At 37.4% G+C, this 16801-nt stretch overlaps 1 protein-coding gene across 2 annotated transcripts in view; it reads right to left on the bottom strand.

Moving 5' to 3' along the window:
* Positions 1–16801, bottom strand: part of SNX2 (sorting nexin 2) — a 57964-nt gene that overhangs the window by 28489 nt on the left and 12674 nt on the right. For both annotated transcript variants that reach the window (XM_058737900.1, XM_058737908.1), the window contains 4 exons: positions 8651–8768; positions 2729–2892; positions 1332–1398; positions 914–957 (listed from right to left, as the gene is read on the bottom strand). In XM_058737900.1, the coding sequence (XP_058593883.1) occupies positions 914–957; positions 1332–1398; positions 2729–2892; positions 8651–8768 (393 nt within the window). The remainder of the gene's footprint in view (positions 1–913; positions 958–1331; positions 1399–2728; positions 2893–8650; positions 8769–16801) is intronic.

The following is a 16801-nucleotide window of genomic DNA, read 5'->3' on the forward strand; positions in this document are numbered from 1 at the left end:
TCCTATTATAAACTCTTGTGCTTGGAAACGAGCCAGACCCCACAATTAAGTGTTTAATAAATATCTGTTCAATGAATTAACAAATTATTTACCCCCATCCAAAAACTGTGTTGCTCCCTCTGTGTTGCCTGTTCTCTGAGATCACTCTGACACAACCACAGAGATCCTCTAGTCGGTAACTTAGGCATCTTTCACTCTGCACATCCAAGCTCTACTGATTCTACTGCCTACACAACTCAGGAAGCCATTATTTTGTTCATCCCCAGAATCTACTCTTTAGTATAAAATACTACTTCTCACAGCTAGGAATGCTGCAGATCTTCTTTGTCTCTTTTAAGATCCGAAGGTCTACAATCCTTTAGAAATGACAATGGAATTAACTGGAAATCTTGACCTATACTTTGCCCTCCCAAATTAGGAATCGGAGAGATCTTTCTAAAAGAAAAATCTAATTGTGCCACACTCTTGCTTGAATCTCTTCAGTTGCTCTCCATTATACTCAGGATGGACCCAAGTTCCTTCATGTGGCTGCTGGTAATATAGGGAGGCTACTGCCGAACAATTCAATCAGGTACCATGTCTTGCAGATCCCAGAAAGCACACTGTTTTCTGGAGGTCTGGCCTTTACAAAAGCAAATCGCTTTGCCTGGAGCAAGCATTCTTCTCCTTTCTCCAAGAACCTCTCTCACCCATCATGTTCCCCTATCTTTGTCTAGATTAGGTTCCTCCCTACATACAAAATGCAAAATACTTTACCTCTACTTTGCAGAATACTGTACTTAACAAACCATAACTCATGTAACTACTTATGTGAAATCTTCACTGGATGGTAACCTGTGTGAAGACAGGATGTTGTAATCTCATACTACACATGGTGAGGGCTTACTACTTCTCTGAAGGAGCAAAGGCTTACCTTTGTTGTTACTCTATATGCCATGTAAGCATTCATGCCATCACCTACAAGAAAAGTCAAACAATACTATTAAAAATAATAAACTTAACACACACACAAAGGTAACTATGTGAAGTAATACGTTGACTGACTTGATTGTGGTAATGTATTATTGTATACATATATTAAACGTGTACATATATTAAATCAGCATCCTGTATACCTTAAATATATACAATCATTTGTTAGTTATAATTTAATAAAGCTGAAAAAAGTAAAATGAGTAAAAAAGTAAAATTTAGAGTAAAAAGCCCCAGAAGCTTAAAAATGAAAGTACCATTTTAATACTGTTAACATTGCACTTAAGAAAAACAGCATACTAACAACCAAGGTACTTATCAAAAAGAACGAAATTAAAGTGTACTAAATATTGACTCACCGACTTTCTCTGGATCTGATACACCAATTTCTATGTCAAAAACATCTCCATTTGCTTCTTCTTCAATCTAGAAAAGATAACTTTTTTGATGTTAAAGATTCCAATTTAGATTACTGTTTTAACACTAATAACTTTAATTTTCACGATCTTTTACTAGGGTCAGTGTCAAAACAATTTAAAAAGCCACTCAGCATTCCATTTCTGAAAAACAAAAGCTTTCATATTTCCTGACAATATTAAAAAAAAAACCATACACACATGTGCACACATTCACAACACACACACGTACAGAAACTAGGAAAAGGATCATCTGGAGAAGTTACAGAAAGCCTGTGTTCTCACACCTCCGCAGATTTAGTCTTCTGGAAGAGTACTGTTGATTTTTCTTTGTTCTATATACAGAATCTTGAGATTCAGATTATTAAACTAACACCTTAATGATTTTTAATACTAGCACTTTCTGAAGTTGTCTCTAGTCTTTAATGACCAGGAGGAAGTAGCCATTACTTTTGCCCATAGCACACTACCTATCAGTAGAAATAATTACACTAGAATCTTCAGCACCATGATTTGTCTAATAACCCAGTAAACACATATTCTTCCTGAAGACAACAAAAGGACTATAAAGCAGTAAGTGGGAAAAATGGTAACCGTATGAGACTGCAGGGAAGCACTTTTTAATGCCGTTGTAAATAAGCAATCTAGGAGCAGCTCTGCAGGCAAGTCTGGTTATTCTCAAGAAGAAAGCACAGAAATTTGTTAAATCTTGCAAATATTTTAGAGTAATATTAATAGCCTAAAATTACCTAAAAGTTAGTTTTTCTCACCATAACCCTTTTTTCCCCCAAAGTTGTCTTCTTGTACAGATTTTTAAAAAACTAAACCTTATTTGAATTGTAAGGTCAAGTATATAAATCAGAAACCCTAAAAATATAGCTCAGAAACTTCCACAAACACCACCCTTACACGCCTGCAGGCCCTCTTGTGCTTCCTCTCCACTCACAACCCATTCTGCACCCTGCCAACATAACCACTAACATTTACTGCAGGATTCATCAAATAAAATTACTCAAAATATCACTTTATTAAAGTTTTCAAAGCACTTTCAAACATTTTCTCATTTGACCAACAAAGAAACCCTGAGTCATACATTACCATCGTGAGATCACAAATGACAAAATCCTTAAGAACGAAAGTAATGTGCCCAAGTCATTGGGTTAAAAAGTGATGAGGATAAGATTAGAAGCCACATCAGTTGACTTCTTTAGTCCAATACGTTTTTCCCCAAATGTTGAAATGGCTTTGATTAGAGATGCCTCACAAGAGTGTGATGCTGGGCAGGGAACAAAAAGCTTACTATTTACATTTCAATCTAGAATAGAAACATTTTCCCATACCTCCTCCCTGGATCTATCAAAGATCACAGGAGCAGATATACTCTTTGATTCCATTCTGGGAGCAATGAGTGTAGTAGGGGTCACAGGTGTAACTGCAGGAGAAGGCTCTGAGGAGAGGATAGGTTCCCTTTCTGGACTATCCAGAGAAACTTCTTCTGTGGCTTCTAGATACAAATGAAACAAGTTACTTAAGGACAGTGATAACAAACCCCTGCAGTCTACATTGCAGTTAATGAGTCATGAAAAATAGTTTTATACTACACACAAATATCAAAATAATGGCATTTAAAAATGGTTGTTATAATTTAATGAATCATTCCTTAAATGTTTATCAAAACTTTAAAACCAATAGTGACTGTGTTGATTTCAGGAAGAATTAAAGTATGTCAGCTTAATTATCTAAACTAGTGGTAAGAATAAAGCTAGAAGGAAAGCAATGATGTGGATAATTCCACATTCATTTATGTTTGGGTTTATCATACATCTTATACTTGGGGTAACTTACCTTTCAAAATCTTTTATTCAAACTAACATTATGATTACTTTACAAACAAAAATTTTATGGTAACAGACTGCCCAGAAATATCCCAAATGGGATTAAAAATCCGTTATGGAAAATCCACAAAGTTAGTGATCTAAAGCAATTAACTGCTAAAGATTACTGGATATTACTGGATATTAGTTGAATACACAAATATGACACAAAGCAAACAGCTGTTTAGGTTTTAATTTAAAATGCTCATTCACTTGAAAAAATCTAAAATTAAACATAATTAAAACCAAATCAAATCAATAAACTGTCTACAAACTAGGTTAACACTGTGCTAAATGCAATGGATAAACACAAAGAAATGTAAAGTATCATACCTGCCCTCAGGGAGTTTATAATCTAGTTGGGAAAACAAGACACAAGCATGTGGAATGTTAAATAATAATAAAAGACAAATAATAGGCAAGAGAACAATAAAAAAGAATGTTACAAGAAAGACATTTAACTGGTATATGAACTACAGAACAAACACTACCATTTGAGATAAGACAACACGTTAGGGTGGGGAAAATCAGCAGCACTTTATGAAACTGATCTGGATGCATAGAGAAAAAATGGGCAAAGAATTCTAGGAAAATGAAACAATAGCATAAAGAAAAAGCAAAACCAGAAAAATGAAAATTACATTCAGTGGCCATAATGAAAACCACAGTTCGGATGGATTATAGAGAATTGATAACAGGAGAAGGCAGGGCTGTAAGGGGAACAGAATCAGACCAGCAGTTTCTAACCTGAGGTTCTTAGATTCCCAGAAGTTTGGGAAGGTAGAAATGGCAGTCAGTGATCCTGAAATATGGTAAATAATGTTAAGATTTACATTTAAATGTGAACAGGGTAAACAGGTCAACATTTTATCAATCTACTCTTACTGGTTTTCTCATGTTGATGAGACCCTCACTGACTCAGCTCTCTTGATATTTTTAAATTAAAAATAAAAAGAATAACCAAAATCATACTAACCAGAGGAAGGAAGATAGACTGTAGATGTAAAATACACAGACAATAAATGACCCTGATAGAACAACTAAAAGCTTACACGCGACTTCAGGCTGTTAACACTGCTAGTATTTATTCATTTTCTAAGAAATGAAACCAATGAGCAATAAAAGAAAGAAAGCAGTGTAGCATAGCTAGGCGGTGTGAGATCCATAATCTACAGACAAGCCAAACAGCAAGCAGCAAACAAAAGAGATAAATAAAAAGAAATCTAAAATTCTCTGAAAGAGGTACTGCTACGCACAACAAATCCAGAGACAAAAAAAGGGAAAGGCATATAAACTTTATTGATGTATCAGGACAGATACGGTAACTTTAATTTTTCAATCACAGTTTACTTCACTGATACCAGATTCTGTGTTCTTTGCAAGGACTCTGAGTAGCTGTTTCATAAATAGTAGGTAACCTCAAACTAAGAAAAGCTAACTATGATCTACTTAAGTAGCTGATACGGAGAAGGAAAATGGATACAGAAAGAAAGAGATTAGACTTAGCACATTAACTACCATATAGTCAGTCTGCTTTAGCCTTCTCATGACTTTACTACAACAAATTCACATAACTTAATTTAAACCAGAACTTAATTTAAACCTGTGGAGATGCCCCACAGGTTTTAAGCATAAAGATTAACTTCTCCTTGGAAGAGATACTTTGTCAGAGAAGTAATTTCATGCGTATCATAGATACCAGAGAATTTTTTAAACAAAGGAATACTCATTAAACTTACAATTGGTGTCATAAATGAAATAAGCTAATGACCCTGGCAAAAACAAGATTTAAAAGTATAACACAATTTCAACACAGGTAATTTGCTCACCCTCAGTTATTCCTCTACAACAATGTCTTGAAGTATGTGCAGTGAAGCTTAGCCTGAAGGATGTAACAAATGGTGGAGGGGCTTATAGTCAACCACATTTGGTGAATGCTCTCCAAGTAAACTAGCAACAGTAACATGTCACACTTACAACCTTTTTCTGGTACCACCCCTGATGTAATAGTACCTGAAATGCTCCCCAAAACATCTTAGCAGAGTACCAATAGTATCTAATCTTTTCGTGGTTTTAAAATCAAAATGGCTAGATCACTAGAGCAACATTTATATTCTCTCCCTGATGTAGGGGAAATAAATTAAGTACATGTTCTTTTAGTAATGAACAATAGTTTTCATCACCCTGATAACACAGGCTCCTCTCTGTTATGGTTCCAAGAACCACACCTGCTTAAAGGCATTAAGATGGAAGTGTATAGATAGTATTAATCCTTTCACATAAAAATGATCAGATTAGGAGTGTCTGGATGGCTCAGTAGGTTAAGCACCGGACTCTTGATTCCGGCTCTGGTCATTATCTCAGGGTTTGAGAGAGGGAGCCCCACAATGGGCTCTGCGCTGACGGTGTGGAGACTGCTTGGGATTCTCTCCCTCCCTCCCTCTCCCTCCCTCTCCCTCTCCCTCTCTCTCTCTCTCTGCCTCTCCCCTCCTCGAGCTGTCTTTCTCTCTCTCAAAATAAATAAATAAACTTTTAAAAAAAGATCAGATTATTAGAACATCTAATGATGTCATTTTGAAATACAGCTGAGTTTAAGACAAAAGATTAAGTATAGAAAGTATTTTTGTTCGGGGGCACCTGGGTCGTTCAGATGGTTAAGCGTCCAACTTTGGCTCAGATCATGATCTCACAGTTTGTGAGTTCGAGCCCCGCGTCAGGCTCTGGGCTGACACCTCAGAGCCTAGAGCCTGCTTTGGATTCTATGTCTCCCTCTCTCTCTGTCTCTGCCCCTCCCTTACTCACACACTGTCTCTAAAAAATAATAAACATTTTTAAACATTTAAAAAAACATTTAAAAAATTCTTAACAAAGTGTTTATGTTCTGAGAGAGAGAGAGAGAGAGAGAGAGAGAGAGAGAGAGAGAGAGAGATAAAGAGAGAGAGTGAGTCAGTCAGTCAGGGAGGGGTAGCGATACAGGGAGACAGGCTCTGTGTTGTCAGAGCAGAGGTGGAAACAGGGCTCAAACCCATGAATTGTGAGATCAGGATCTGAGCCAAAGTTGAACATTCAACTGACTGAGCCCCCCAGACGCCTCTCTTTTTTTAAAACAAACACTAACACTGACCATCACTGAATCACAATATTTAGTATAGATTGCTAGGTAGAGCAGAGCACAAAAAAGATTTTTCTAATTAAGCTAAGTGGGCAAATATCAACGTATACTCCTCATTTGGAAACTGATCAGTTGTGGATACTGGTTAAAAAAAAAAAAAAAAAAGGCAAAAAAACCCTCACATAGTTCTGGCGTTAGAACTTTCAGCATATTCTTTACGTATGAGTTTTGAGACTTCAAGGTGAAAGGGACCTTTATAAAACAGATAATCCAAAACTTCCATGTAAAACCCTCTATTGGGGGAATACACACTTTATTTTTTTATTTTTAAAAAATATTTGGGATGTGCCAGGTTTTTTTTTTAAATCTTTATTAAATGTTTTTTTAATGTTTCTTTATTTTTAAGACAGAGAGAGAGACAGCGTGTGAGCAGGGAAGGGGCAGAGAGAGGGAGGGAGACATAGAACTCTAAGCAGGTTCCAGGCTCTGAGCTGTCGGCACAGAGCCCGACACAGGGCTTGAACTTACAGACCTCAAGATCATGACCTGAGGCAAAGGTGGGAGCTTAACCGACTGAGCCACCCAGGCGCCCTAGGAATACATACTTTAAATCAGTACCCACTTAGAAGAGAAAGGACTCATGTCTTTTATTTTAAAACATAAATGCCATGAAAAAACTTTAAAGGATGCCTGGGAAAAAGTCCATAAAAGGAAACAAAAAGAAATATTATGACTTTGGTTAACTGTCATTTTACTGTAAGTTGTTAGGTAGCTACTAAATAAGTGAATAAATAAATGGGAAATATTATTGGTATTTGGTATGGTATTTTAAATTTTCTGACATGTTAAAATACACGAATTCATCTGTAGTAAAACTTTTTAATAAAACTAATCAAGAAGGAATGTATATGGACCTTTGAGATGGAGAAGTGGTTTTTTTTATGTTTATTATTATTTTTTTTGATAGAGAGAGAGAGAGAACACGCATGCACTTGCAAGGAGGGGAGGGTCAAAGAGAGGGAGACATAGAACCCACAGCAGGCTCCAGTTGGCTCAAACTCACAAACCACGAGATCACAGCCTGAGCTGAATGTGGACAGTTAACCAACTGAGCCATCCAGGTGTCCCAAGATGTAAAATTTTATCTTCAAAGACATTGATGTAAAAAATACAGAATGGCTCAAATATGCAACTACTGTTAAAGCTGAGGACATGTTGTTAAATTTTAACTCAATGAAAACCAGTTCAGGTAAATCAAGCTGTTAAAGATCTACTACTTTAATTTTTTTGTCATTAATCTTAAACAGATCCTGCCTTTTAATATCCAAGCATTAACTTTTGCCTAAGTTTTAATGTTAAAGCAGGTAACTGTTTTGAAGAGAATCCAATTTTTTAAGATTTTATTTTTAAGTCATTTCTACACCCAACCCCAAGATAAAGAGTCATATGGCTCCAACTGAGCCAGCCAGGTGCCCCAAGAATCCAATTATTTTAAAGGCAGGACCACACCAAATCCTGCCCCCGTATCAAAAATAAATACCAGGGGCGCCTGGGTGGCGCAGTCGGTTAAGCGTCCGACTTCAGCCAGGTCACGATCTCGCGGTCCGTGAGTTCGAGCCCCGCGTCAGGCTCTGGGCTGATGGCTCGGAGCCTGGAGCCTGTTTCCGATTCTGTGTCTCCCTCTCTCTCTGCCCCTCCCCCGTTCATGCTCTGTCTCTCTCTGTCCCAAAAATAAATAAAAAACGTTGAAAAAAAAAAATAAATTAAAAAAATAAATAAATAAATAAATAAATAAATAAATAAATAAATACCACAACCAACAATTTACTCATCCACAAGTGAATCAAAACAGAACTATGGTAAATACTAAAGTATTTTACTGAAAGACACATATTTGAAATAATTTTAAAATCGAGTTTAATTTTACTTGTGTTAACCTCTAAGTAATAAAGACGACAATTACCGCTATTTGTCAAAGTATGAATGCCACAATCATTAGTTTTTTGAGTCAAAACATAAAATTATAACAAGTGATTTACTTTCAAATGCTTCAAACAAGAAAGGATCACATATTTGCTTCTCTCAACAGTCTGTATTTTTCACAAAGCGATCTAACTGGAACTAACTGGAAATTTCCTATCTTTCCAAGGTGTTAACAAGAAGAGCTACCACTAATACCTTACACGAAATCTCAGTTTTGCGTTACAAGAGTATCATGTAACAGGATATATGCTACAATTGACTGTTACTAAAAAAATAAAAATATTTATAATTACCTGCAAAAAGATCTTCCCTGTCATCATCTAGGACAACCTCTGCAGGCTTCCGACCATTGGAGTTTGTACTAACATCTTCTGCAGGAAGACTAGCTGGTTCTGGAGATGATGGACTTGACTGTTAAAAAAATAACAATAGATAATGAATTAGCATGTTTAGCTGTTATAATTATGACTCTATACATTATAGAAATAGAACATTCTCTTGATAAAAAGTGAAGAACAAGAACAGCTATTTATACTACCTCCTCTGAGAGTAAGAATGAACCAAAAACACATTTTTATTCATTTTCCTTAACAAAAACTCATTTAAGATTTTTAAAAAAATCTTTTTTTTTAAAAAAGATGATCTTTTTTGATCATCCTTTTAGAGATACTAATTTATCATGTTGACTTATAATTAACAAAAAATACTTTACAGTCACATATAATATTATTACACAAGAGCAAAAATCAGATCTTGAAAACATGTTGCATGAATAAAAAGTTCAAAGCATTCCTTTAACGCAAGAGAAAGGTTTAGTATTAGTTGAATTAAGAGTAAAATTATTCTAAAATTCTATGGTTTCAAACGAAAAATAAGCTCTCTTCCCAAACATTTACATCTCAAATGAGCACAGGGACTGTTTTTGAACTTCTTAACCTTAAAGTACAAGGACCACCAAAATAGAATCTAGACTGTGAAGGTTTTAGCTTTATTGTAGCTTTTTCCTAACAGTTAAAACCAATACTCCTTTTTAAAATCATCACATAAAAAGTGTGTATGTCAAAAGTGCACTAGATATTTTCACAAACCGAACACACTTGTGTAACCAGCACAGGATCAAGAAAGAGAACCCCAGAAGCTCTACTCCCATTCTTTACTCTCCACCCCCCAAGCTTCAACCAGCATGGATTAGTTTCCACTGTTGCTGTTCTTCATAAAACTGGAACCATAGAGAATATATTCTTTAGCGTTTTGTTCTCTTTTAATGTTATGTATTCAAGATACTTCCATAGTAACAGATTACTCATTCTTGCTGCTGCAAAATATTCCATTGTGTAAATATACCTCGATTGATCCATTCTATTACCGATGGGACATGTGGATAGTCTTCACTTTCATACTACCATCAATAATCCTGTATAAACCTCCAGTGTATGTATGTTTTAACAAACACGGGATCGAATTTCTGCTTTGTATGTATGAGTAGAATAGTTAGACCACATGGTAGGTGAATGTCCTGATTTAGAAGATATCATTAAATAATCTTCCAAAGTGGTTACACAATTTACACTCCCACCAGCAGCACATGAAAATATCAATTGCTCCACATACTTTTCAACATTTTGATATATTCCATCATTTTCCATGTTAACTATTATGGCAACATAAAGAGTATCTTATTGTGGTTTGAATTTGCATTTTCCTGAGGAATAATGACATTCAGCAATTTTTCACATGTTAAATGGCCATTTGAATATCCTCTTTTGTGAAGTCTCCAAGTATTTTGCCCATTTTGCTGTTTTTCTTAGTGACTTGTAGTTCTTTTTAAAAAATGTTTATTTTTTTATTTTGAGACAAAGAGCAAGCAGGAGGGATACAGAGAGAGAGAGAGAGAGAGAGAGAGAGAGAGAGGATCCCAAGGAGGCTACACCCTGGCAGCAGAGCCTGATGTGGACCTTGATCCCTTGAAAGGGTGAGATCATGACCTGAGCCAAAATCAAGAGTTGGACACTCAGTCACATGAGCCACTCAGGTGCCCCTCTCATTAGATTTTTAAGTAAACTATCCCCTATGGCATAAGGACATTTCTTTACAGCTTTCAAAATCAGTTTCAATTATTTACTGAATTTAAAGGAGAGGCTCTCTTTTCCCTCAGGAACTCATTCTTACAGCCCCAACCTCTCACATAGGTGGGCCTCCATTTACCTTACCAATTTTACTTGAAGGAATTTAAAAACAACTAAGCTTATACATTTTTCTTGTGGAAGATGTTCCTGGCAATCTCAACCTCATCTCTAGCTAAGTCTGATTAGGTTAATGGCCTGTATGCTCCTACAGAATATCTACTTCTCCTATCATAATTTCTCTTACCACATTATAATTATTAACTGTTTATAGATTATGACTATCTTCTTTTGTTTACTACTTTTTCACTCAATTCCTGGCTGTGCTCAATGACTGTCTGTTAACTGAGTTCTTTTTTGTTGTTGTTGTTGTTAAATGAATTCTAAGAAAACAATTATAAATATGCCTCAGAAGTGGCCACAAGTTTGTCAATGAGATTACCTACAATACTGAACATTTTGAAATAGCTTAAATCACACCTACATAAAAATGTAGCAGAGTAGTTCCAACAACCATTCATGATAAAAACTCACAACAAACTAAAACTACAGGGAACTTATTCACGTTGAGAAAGAACAGCTACTAAAAACATACATCAAAATTTATTGAAGTAACATCCACACCCATTGTGGGGCTTGAACTCACAATCCCAAGAACAAGAGTCACATGCTCTACTCACTGAGCCAGCCAGGCAGCCCCTACATCAAACTTAATGGTGGGAAACTAAAAGCTTTCCCACAAAGATCAGTATTAAGACAAGGATGTCACCTTTAACCACTGCTTTTCAACACTGTACTTTAAGTCCCTGCTAATGCAATAAAACAAGAAAAGGAAATGAAAGGTATACAAATTGATAAGGAAAAAATAAAATTGTCTTTGTTCATAGATGACATAAACATCTAAATAGAAAATCCAAAAGACAAAACTTTCCAGAACTAATAAGCAATTATAGCAAACTTGCAGCATACAAGGTTAGTACAAAAAATTTAATCACTTTCCTAAATAGCATCAATGAACAAACTGTATTTGAAGTTAAGAACAATACTACTGAGGGGTGCCTGGGTGGCTCAGCCGGTTAAGCGTCTTTTGATTTTGGCTCAGGTCATGATCTCACGGTTCTCACGAGTTTAAGCCCCGTGTCAGGCTCTGCGCTGATAGTGCAGAGCCCACTTAGGATTCTCTCTCCTCTCTCTGCTCCTATTGGGCTCATATGCTCTCTTTCTCTCTCAAAATAAATAAGTAAAACATAAAAAAAGAAAAGGAAAGAAAGGAAAGGAAAGGAAAGGAAAGGAAAGGAAAGGAAGGGAAGGGAAGGGAAGGGAAGGGAAGGGAAGGGAAGGGAAGGGAAGGGAAAGGGAAAGGGAAAGGGAAAGGGAAAGGGAAAGGGAAAGGGAAAGGGAAAGGAAAAGGAAAAGGAAAAGGAAAAGGAAAAGGAAAAGGAAAAGGAAAAGGAAAAGGAAAAGAACAATACTACTAAGCCTGGGTGGCTCAGTTAGTTAAGTGTCTGACTCTTGGTTTCAGCTCAGGTCATGATCTCATGCATGGTATGTGAGATCAAGCCCCACACTGGATTCTGCCCTGACGGTACACAGCCCACTTGGGATTCTCTCTCTCCCCCCTCCTCCACTCACACACATGCTTTCTCTCAAAATAAATATTAAAAAAATAAAATAAAAACAATACTATTTACATTAGCACCCACCCAAAACTTATGTATAAATCTAATAAAATATGTACAAGACCTATATGAAGAAAACTCCAAAACTATTATGAATGAAATCAAAGAAGAGTTATATAAATGGAGACATTCCATATTCATGAATAGGAACACTAAATAATTTCAAGATGTCAGTTCTTCCCAACTTGACATATAAATCTGATGCAATCCCAGTCAAATTTCCAGCAGGTAACTTTGTGGATTATCAGTAAAATGATACTAAAGTTTATAGAGAGAGGCAAAAGACCCAGAATAGCTAAAAAAATACTGAAGAAGAACAAAATTGGAGGACTGAAGCTACCTACCTGACTTTGAGCTTATTGTACTCAACACAATGAGATACTGATGAAAGAAGAGATGAATGAAACAGAAAAGTCCCCAAATAGATCCACATATATACAGCCAACTGATCTTTGACAAAGGAACAAAGGTAATGCAAGAGAGAAAAAAAAATAGTTTCTTCAACATATAGCGTTGGCATAACTAAACATTCATATGTAAAAATATGAATCTACACATAGGCCTTACACCCTACACAAAAGTCAACTCAAAATGAGTCATATACCTAATTGTAAAGCGCAAAAGTATAAAATTCCTAGAAAGTAACAGGAGAAAATCTAGACGATCTTGGATTTGGCAGTGAGTTTTTAGATACAATAACAAAAGGCATAAGCCTTTAAAGGCATATGCCATTAAAGAAAGAATTGATAAGACAGGCGGCTCAGTTGGTTGAGTGATCTCAACTCAGGCTTTGATCTCAGGGTCCTGAGTTCAAGCCCTGCATTAGGCTCTGCACTGGGTATAAAGCCTATATAAATAAATACATACATAGATAAAATTTACAGAAGAAAGAATGGATAAGACAAACTTCATTAAAGTTAAAACTTCCTTTAGGGCACCTGGGTGGCTCAGTCAGTTAAGCATCTGATACTTCATTTCCACTGAGAAGTCATGATCTCACTGTCCCGTGAGATTGAGCCCCCCCCCACCCCACCCCCCACCCCCCCATCAGGCTCTGTGCTAACAGCACGAAGCCTGCTTGGGATTCTGTCTCCCCTCCCCTGTTCATGCTCTCTCTCAAAATAAATAAACTTTAAAAAATTAAACTAGGGGCACCTGGGTGGCTCAGTCGGTTAAGCAACCAACTTTGGCTCAGGTCACGACCTCACGGTTCATGAGTTCATGAGGCTCTGTTCAAGTTCATGAGTTCAAGTCAGGCTCTGTGCTGAAAGCTAGGAGCCTGGAGCCTGATTTGGATTCTGTGTCTCCCTCTCTCTCTGTCCTTCCCCTGTTCATGTGCGCCCATGCTCTGTCTCTCTCACTCTCTCTCTCTCCAAAAATAAACACTAAAAAATCTTAAATTAAAACTTCCTTTGCAAGATACTGTCAAGAGGATAAAAAAACAAGCCACAGACTGGGAGAAAAATTTGCAAAAGACATATCTGATAAAGTACTGCTATCCAAAAATACACAAAGGAGTATGAAAACTTAACAATAAGACAATGGTCAACCCAATTTAAAAATGGGACAAAACCTTAACAGACACCTTACCAAATAAGCATCTAACAAACAGGCATATGAAAAGATGTCCCAAATCACATATCATCAGGAAAATGCAAATTAAAACAACAATGAGAGACCACTATGCCTCATGCTGGTATATGTAAACACTTACTAGAGTGGTCAAAAATCTGTAACTCTAACAACACCAAATACTGGCAATGGTGTGGAGCAACAGGAACTCTCACGCTCACTGCTGGTGGGACTGTAAAATGGTCCAGCCACTTTGGAAGACAGTTTGGCAGTTTCTCACAAAACTAAACATATTATCATACAGTCCAGCAATTGCTTTCTTTAGTATTTATCCAGAGGACCTGGAAACTTATGTCCACAAAAAACACAGCACATGAGGTTTAGAGTAGCTTTCATTCATAACTGTCAAAATTTGGAAGCAATCAAGATGTCCTTCAGGAGGTTAAAGGGTTAAGTAAACTGGTGCTTCCTTCCAGTCAATGGAATGTTATTCAGCACTAAAAGGAAATGAGCTATCTAGCCATGAAAAGACACAGAGAAAACTTAAATGCATATTACTAAGTGAAAGAATCCAGTCTAAAAAGATTATATATCCTATCATCCCAACTATGGAATACTCTGGAAAATGCAAAACTATAAAGACAGGAGGTTAGGAGGGAAGGCAGGATGAAGAGGCAGAGTACACAGGATTTGTGGACAGTTAAACTACACGACACTATTAGGGTGGATACATATCGTGTCATTACACACTTGTCTAAACCCACAACATGTAAAACACCATCAACTATAAACTTTAGGTGATTACCATGCCACAATGCAGACTCCGCTATTCTAACAAACATACCATGCCTCACCACTGTGGTTGGGGATGCAGACAATGAGGGATAATGCATGTGTAGGGGCAGTATATGGGGGACCTCTGTACCTTCCACTCCATTTTGCTGTGAACTTAAAACTGTTTTAGCAAATAAAGTCTATTTAAAAAAATGAAGCACACTGGCACTAAAGATGTTTATAGTATGCCATTATATGAGAAAAGTAGGCATCTATACATGATTCAACTTCCAGACAATATTAATTAAAACTAAGATATTCTTGTATTGAGCAAGATATGAGCACTAAGGTCCTATATATAACTTGTACACTAAACTGGAGCTGTCACTCACTAAAGGCTGAGAGAGGACTTATTTTTGCCCCTGCCTCTCCATGGGATGAACAGGAGTATGGAGACAGCGGCCAGTGAATGAGGACCTGATGGAACTTTGATGATTTCTTTGCCTGGACCACATGTTCTGGGTGATGAGAACTAGTTCTCCAAGATACGCAATTGTACAGACCTCAATATTTTTCATAAATGTTTATTTTTTTCTCCCTACATCATCACCTAGTAGCGTGCTGAACATTTCTATAATAAGTTCCAAGGTTGTTGCTAGTATCTCTTCAATTAAAAAGTAGTGTTTAAGATCCCAAGTAACATTAAAGAAGCCCCCTAGACCCCTTTCTCTCCCACTGATTAACACTAAAATCTCTGGATAGAGTACAATGCACAAAGACTTAAAGTAACTAATGGCAGGTAGACTGGGGAAAGAGACAAAAATGTGAGGGTGAATTTTATGGGTTCCCCCCCCTTCTTTTCTCTTTTAACTTTTCCTGAGAATGGCAACAACTGCAGAACCATACTAGCAGTGTGAACAGCAATGATGCCAAGAAAACTCTTATTTTCTGACTATAACACCAGGGCCCCTGCTATCAAGAGAATGTAGGTGCAAAATTCTTTTCCTTTTCTTCGGATCCCTACCCCGTTGTCTCTCTTGGCCCTGACCTGAGGCCAGACCCAGTTGCTTAAGTGCATTAAAGCAGCAGTGCTGAGAGCACTGGCATCTAAAACCCCCAAGAAAAAAGTTTACTTGTGTAACCAGCTGGACGGGGAAAAGGGGACCCAGAAATCTTCATCAGTATTTTCTCTCTTTTCTTTCACTGCTTTTCTGCAAGGGTGGCCCAAGTTGAGCAAAAGAGTGTGACAATGCAGGCAGCTACAACTCTAATAGATGGCAATGTTTCTGGGAAACAGCCTTGGGAAAAAAAAGGTAATCAGTGTCTTTTCCAAAGACTAGATTTGTTTACTGTCTGGTATAATACAATGTCCCCTCTAGAGCAAAGAACAGGCACACTTACTGCCTATTATAAATGATTTGGGTTCTCTAATCTCAAGTTCTTCAGCTGTGACACAGATCAAAGGCAGGTGCAGTATCAACCTCCACCCCGCCCCCACACCCCCCCCACCCACCCCCCACACCCCATCACGCCACCCTGTCAAGAGAAAGGCAAGGGAAATTGTCACAAACATGATACTCATGCTGTTTGCTATGCTTGGAGTAAAAGTGCTTAATCAAGGGGGTGGCGCCTGGGTGGCTCAGTCGGATTGAGCCTCCGACTTGCTTCTGACTTTGGCTCAGGTCATGATTTTGCAGTTCACAGGTTCCAGCCAGGAATCAGGCTCTGCTGACAGCTCAGAGCCTGGAACCTGCTTTGGATTCTGTGTCTCCCTCTCTCTCTGTCCCTCCCCTGCTCACACTCTGTACCACTCTCTCTCTCTCTCAAAAATAAATTTTAAAAACACTAAAGAAAAAAAAAAAAAAAGGTACTTCATCAAGTCTTCTTCCAGCAACCATAAAACAAGTTAATGTGTTAGCTTACAAGGATGATAAAATTTCAGACTTTATACAGTTCTTGACAGGAAAAAAATCAGTAAACATGAAGACAGATCATTAGAAAATAACCAATCTCAATAAAAGACAAGAGAAAAAATGGGGAAAAAAAGAAAGCAGAACCCCAGGGACCTGTGAAACAATATTAAAAAGTCAAACACTTGGGGCGCCTGGATGGTGCAGTCGGTTAAGCGTCTGACTTCAGCCAGGTCACGATCTCGCGGTCTATGAGTTCGAGCCCCGCATCAGGCTCTGGGCTGATGGCTCGGAGCCTGGAGCCTGTTTCCGATTCTGTGTCTCCCTCTCTCTCTGCCACTCCCCCGTTCATGCTCTGTCTCTCTCTGTCCCAAAAATACATAAAA

The sequence above is a fragment of the Neofelis nebulosa genome, chromosome 1, assembly GCF_028018385.1.
Source record: "Neofelis nebulosa isolate mNeoNeb1 chromosome 1, mNeoNeb1.pri, whole genome shotgun sequence".
Classification (NCBI taxonomy): domain Eukaryota; kingdom Metazoa; phylum Chordata; class Mammalia; order Carnivora; family Felidae; genus Neofelis; species Neofelis nebulosa.